Source organism: Centruroides sculpturatus, unplaced genomic scaffold (genome assembly GCF_000671375.1).
Source record: "Centruroides sculpturatus isolate CEXI.00-Female unplaced genomic scaffold, Cexi_2.0 scaffold1552, whole genome shotgun sequence".
NCBI classification, from domain to species: Eukaryota; Metazoa; Arthropoda; class Arachnida; order Scorpiones; family Buthidae; genus Centruroides; species Centruroides sculpturatus.
In genome coordinates this window covers 159,146-165,289 of record NW_019385930.1, presented here as the reverse complement: position 1 = coordinate 165,289, position 6,144 = coordinate 159,146, and the positions used below count along the sequence as shown (strand labels likewise).

The 6,144-nt window shown below is 29.0% G+C and overlaps 1 protein-coding gene across 1 annotated transcript in view; it reads left to right on the top strand.

The window, feature by feature from the left end:
* The window catches only part of LOC111612635 (cytoplasmic dynein 2 heavy chain 1-like), a gene marked incomplete at its 5' end in the record, with an annotated part of 92,742 nt that overhangs the window by 9,079 nt on the left and 77,519 nt on the right, over positions 1–6,144 (top strand). Inside the window, one exon of the mRNA XM_023353873.1 lies at positions 1,701–1,908. Within this exon, the coding sequence (XP_023209641.1) occupies positions 1,701–1,908 (208 nt within the window). The remainder of the gene's footprint in view (positions 1–1,700; positions 1,909–6,144) is intronic.

The window sequence follows — 6,144 nt, the reverse complement described above, 5'->3', positions numbered from 1 at the left end:
TATGTATGTATTTCTACTCACAGTACCTATGATTGAAAAGGCTAAATAAAGTAGTAGTTAACAAAAACAACGAGTTAAAAGCAATTTTTAATAACTGAAATAAACATATCTTATTATTAATATTTATCACTAATGTGAACTTTTTAAAAAATTCTTTCTTGTTTAAATCGGTACATTTAAAATATGACAGTACATTTGAGGAAGTTCCTATTGCTTGCCTTATGTTTCACACATTTCAAGTGATTTTTAATGTTTGAATGCCCACTATATGTTTATTATTATTTTAATTTCATATTTATTTGGTCAATATTATATATTACTTTGGTTATAAATTTTTAAAATTTTCTTTGATTAAATTTTATTACAGCAGTCATTCTGACAAAATAATTTTAAATCAATATAATGATTGAAAATATTAAATTTAGCTCATCTTGATGGTATCAATTTGTGATTATCCCTCTTTATCTTATCAAAATAAGATAAATATATGCTTCATAGGTATTTTGATGCTTCTTTTAGCAGCAAGATATATATCAATTCTCTCTTTTTATGAGAAATTTTCCATTTCAATAATGATATAAAGAATTCATACTGTATTTTCATGGAATGGGGAGACCAAGAAATCAGATATTTCCATATGGTAAAAACTAAAAAAATGCTGGTTTAAGTAAGTATATACATCCCTCTCTAGAGGGTGCATTAAAAATAAAATCAATGAGCTATGTCACTAAAAAACAAATGAGTTATTATTCTAAAACTGAAACTTGTCATTATATCAAAAACTATGATTATATGTTTAATTTCTTCTTTCTATTTTGTCTTCTTTCTAACAACGTAAAATACTTGTGGAATTTTGAAAGTGCATTTTTATTGTTATTTGATTCAAAAACGCAAAAATAAACACATTAAATTTAAGAAACTCACTGTAAATTATCTCAGCTTACACCTGTTAACAATGGCTTTGTGTGAAACCTGAGAGGAAGGTGTTATTTTTAAAGTCAGGGTAGATGGTCAGGGTAATCCACACTGACTAACTATTACTATTACTACTATTAATGTCAATAAGTCATTAATTATTTTATTGTCTTGTAAACAAAAACTCTCTTTCTGATTTTAAGTCAGTCAAATTACAATGTTATTATTTTATTGTATTCAGAAGAATGTTATCTTTAACATCTAATTAACAACTAGTTTTGTTATATCTGATAGTTGCAGTTTAATCAGTATGCTGGCAACTCAGGTATCCAGCATGTTAGTCATTCTGCAAAAATACAGTATTCTGTATATCATTATTGTGCATCTAATCATATATATTTATATATCATACAGACTGAATTATGTGGCGTTTTACTATTTATTTTGAGTGTATGATCTTTTATCTAACTTAGTAACAAATTTATCATTCTTATAGATGAGGAAAACTAATATTCCTGAAACCTTTATTTGAGTAGTGTCAACATCTTGGCAAAATTTTGTGCTGTTGTTGATTGAGATTAAAATCCAATGTTTCACATATATAAAAATTAATAAATATAACAATAACTATTATTTTTATTGAATACTAAATATTATTTTTTCAATTTATGCTTTATTATGATATGAATAAATAGGTCACATTTTATCAAATATCTCAAATAATTCATTAATGTAGTAATTTAATGACAATTCTCTTTTATTAATTATAAATATTTTATATTTAGATGTTCATTCTTGGATTATATGTGATGGTGATATAGATCCAGAATGGATAGAATCATTGAATTCAGTACTTGATGATAACCATTTATTAACATTGCCATCAGGTGAAAGAATACAATTTGGTCAAAATGTTAATTTTCTGTTTGAAACAGATGATTTAAATAATGCCTCACCTGCTACTATTTCAAGAATGGGAATTATCTTCTTAAGGTAAATTTTTAATTTATTTGTCTTATATATACTGTATTTACTTGTGTAATACAATCTCACATATAGGACAAGGCGTGACTTTAAAGATCAAAATAAAGAAAATTCGATTTATTAATACAATTTTAATTTTATTTCATTTAATCACCAATAAAATATCAAATGCATGTAAATGCACACATTGTCCTGCAAAAATTACTGGCATTTTAAACTTTAAGAAAAAATCTTGTAAAATCAATAACATAATTTGTTCATGGACAATCAGAATCTTTTTCGCCAATTCTTAACAGTCGAATCCACTCTCCATCGATTATACTTATGTGTTTCGCCAAATTCTGATTTCTGAAATCATCTGTTTTCACCTGGGAATGGATTAAAACTTATATTTGGCTACCATGCGATTTTGGAATTTCAATTTAAAATTCAATAATTCAAAAGCTTTCGTTTTTCCTATTGCTATTCATAAAGTAAAATAAAATACTTTTGTTTTTAAACTCTAGAGGGTGAGCATTTGTTAAAAAATATGAATATACGGTTCACAAAAATTATTTGCAAAAACACAAAGAATCCTTCGTTTCCACAAATAAGACGACCTAGGTTTTTGAAGCAGTGAAAAATGAATAAAAACCTCATCTTATATGCAAGTAAATATGGTATATGTAATCTACAGTATGCAGTAAACTTAAAGTTTACTAAATACTATAAATAGGCTTACCATAATATTTTTTTTCTCAAACCAGGACAATTTTGAGAAAATATTTGCAACAGAAAATTAGCCTACTCAGATAAGTACAGTACCTATGATTGAAAAGGCTAAATAAAGTAGTAGTTAACAAAAACAACGAGTTAAAAGCAATTTTTAATAACTGAAATAAACATATCTTATTATTAATATTTATCACTAATGTGAACTTTTTAAAAAATTCTTTCTTGTTTAAATCGGTACATTTAAAATATGACAGTACATTTGAGGAAGTTCCTATTGCTTGCCTTATGTTTCACACATTTCAAGTGATTTTTAATGTTTGAATGCCCACTATGAGTTACTGAAAATTCTGAAAAGCACAGTTCATATTTCACTTTGTCAATACGATCACAGACTTTTTTTAATTATCAGTAAACACATGGTTTCTTTTTAGCATTTTAGAGATTAAATGAATTTAATATACTGTACGAAATAATTGCAAATACCAATCAGCAATTTGAACTCGACTAAGATATGACATGTGCAGCAATGATGTGGCCAATGTAAGTTTCAGTCTTGCCAACTCTAATTGAAACAAAATATCTAAAAAAAATGAAATAAAAATATCTGGATCTCATCAGCTTCGTGCTATTATAAATTCTGTGAAAAAATATCTGAATGACAAAATAAAACATCTAAATTAATTAGGCCATATGCTATAAATTTTGAAGGAAAACATATAGACAGCATTAAAAGTACTTAGATCTAGATAGAAAATATTTAGATTGGCAATAGTGAGTGTAACAGAGGGGTAAGTGCCAAATCGCCATTTTACTCGAGACTGCACTATTTTTACTTATTGTATATTTGGCACTTAAAATTTTACCAAATAACCGGGATAAAATGACAAACTGGCCGGGACACTGGGACAACACATTATCTGGTTTGACACATCGTCAAACCAGGGTGTCTGGTAAGCCTAACTATAGATTACATACACAAAATATTAAGTTGAAAATATTTGTTACTATATAATACAAGTTCGTTGTATAGTACAATTCAGTTTTGGTATTGTGATTTTTTATGGGGCTCTGTAGTCAGCTGAGTGTGTTGGTGAAGTTTGTTAGTGACTTTTTGGAAAGCTAAAGGTTATAGAAAATATTACTTTTTTTGTGGTTGCATCAATATTTCTGTTGGTTCTCAGTGGAACAGAGGAAAATCCTGGTTCTTTATCTCATACTTTGCCTGATTTACCAGTTCAGTTTTCTAATGTTAAGAGCAAGAGACATTGTTTGCCTAGCAAACCTACATTTGAAAATTGCAAAATTGGATGATTTTTTCCTGCTAAATCTGAATCTAGTAAGTCAATTCCTAACAAAATACTTTCATATTTAGATGAATGGTGATACTGTCCTTAATGCTTTAAGTGAGGTATCTGCTAGAATCAATTGGTTTGTTAATTTACATAATGAAAGCAATGAAAGGTTGAATAAGATAGAAACTAAACTGGAGGAATTTAAAAATTTTTAAATTTCCTCCACTTTAGTTTCAATCTTAAGCAGGAATCTCAAAGTAAAGATAGTTTGCTTTTGCATAGTGTTGACTCACTGATGAATGAGTTGTGGAGAAAATATATAATAATTCTGGGTCTGACAGACTGGTGATGATCTGAGTAGTAACATACAAGAGTTGTTTACAGTAATAGTAGAAGAACCTAGGACTATTTCAATGGAAAGGATAAAGCTTTATAAATCAAATAATATGTTGGTTAAGTTATCGTTGTCATTGAATAAAAAGTTAATTTTTAAAAGAATAAATAATCTTAAAAACCATGCAAAATTTACAAAAATTAAGATCTTTAATGACATGTGTTAGAGATCTAGACTAAGATGCAAAAAGCTATTACCGTTCTATCATCAGTAAAAATCTGAAAAGAGGAAAGTTTGATTAATCACAGATGTTTTGACAATTGATTCTGAAAAGTGTACTATAGATTTAGAGAGGGGTGAGCTTGTGAATCTTAATTTTTTGTTTCCAACTTTGAACTTGGGACCTCAAACTCTCACTTTGAGTTTAATCAAAACTTTCATAAGCTGAAGTAAAAATTGTGGCATGGAATTTCCAAGGAACCCCTATATTAATTTAAATGACTCAGAATTTATTGATTATCTTCTGCAGTTTTCAGTTTTGGGCCTGATGAAGACAAGTCTTAGTTTTTCAGTTAGATTGAAAATAAATAAGATTTACCCAACAATAAGGGTATTTGAAAAGTTGGCAACAAAGGCTTCAGGTTGAGGAAGGCCATCAGGAAGTTTTCTTCTTTGTATAAATGGAAGATGTGGTTCTGTTTAAGACAACACAATATTTAATCATTAATTAGTCAAGACTAATTTTTGATCAAAAGAAATTCAGCAATTCTCAAAACCTTATTATTATTCTATACTAGCTTACCCGTCGCGCATTGCTGCGATCTCAGAAGAAAGGAAATTCAAGCAAACTCGTTATGATAAAATTAAATTTTCATTTTATCATTTTTATTGAAACTTATTATATTATTATTATTATTGTGTTGGGTTTAGTGGGTAATACTCGGCTTAAACCGGTGGCTGTGTACTATGCCGGACTAGAGCCAAGGCATAGCAACCAAAACAAATTAAATAAGTGTGTCAGTGTCTGTATTCAGGAATTTCCTAACAATGTGGCATGNCAGTTGTCCAAGCGAGAAGCACGGATTCTCCAAATTTAACCCACACACTCGCAGCGATTGTCAGAAGTGCGATATTCCTCATTTTTATATATTTTTAAAAATCCTTTATAATTTTCATTATTTAATTGCTCCTTCCTCTCTTCTTTGGCATGTTGTGAAATTTCTGATAGTTGGATAATAAACTGCTTTATTCTAATTTGTCTTTTTAAATTATTTTGAGTCGATATTAAAATTTGGAAAAGGGGGGGATACCTAGATCGGTAAAATATGCAAATTTCTTCCTACAACTTCGGTTGTTGTTCGGGGTACAGTTAAGGTTTTAACGAAGTTCGAGCGAATACGTAATTAGCAAAAAAAGTTGAAATAAAGTGATTAAACAAAAATTGTTACAAATATTGTAAATAACAAATGCATATATAGAGATATTTTTTGAAAGGGGGAAATGGTCTTCACAATTTGAAATGGATCGAACACACAGTGCTCGAACGCTCGTGTAAACGCGCGCCATCTATCGTAGGATAAATGTACTTTGCGGGAGGGTATTAAAAAACTTTCCAAAGTTTCGTGGCAATCGTACTATGCCACAAACCTTCGCTGGAGTATATTAAACAACTTCCCAAAGTTTCACGGCAATCGGATAAACAGTGTGGTAATGCATGAAGGACACACACACACACATTCATTTTTATATATATAGATTATCTGCATATGCCTGTTTTTAATAACATACTGGCCAATCTGGAAGATTTGATTTATAGTTATTCTGTTTATCATGATCTTCTCGTATTAGGTTATTCAAATGCCAGGATTCATATGAAAATGGGCAATATTTTTCATAGGAATATTA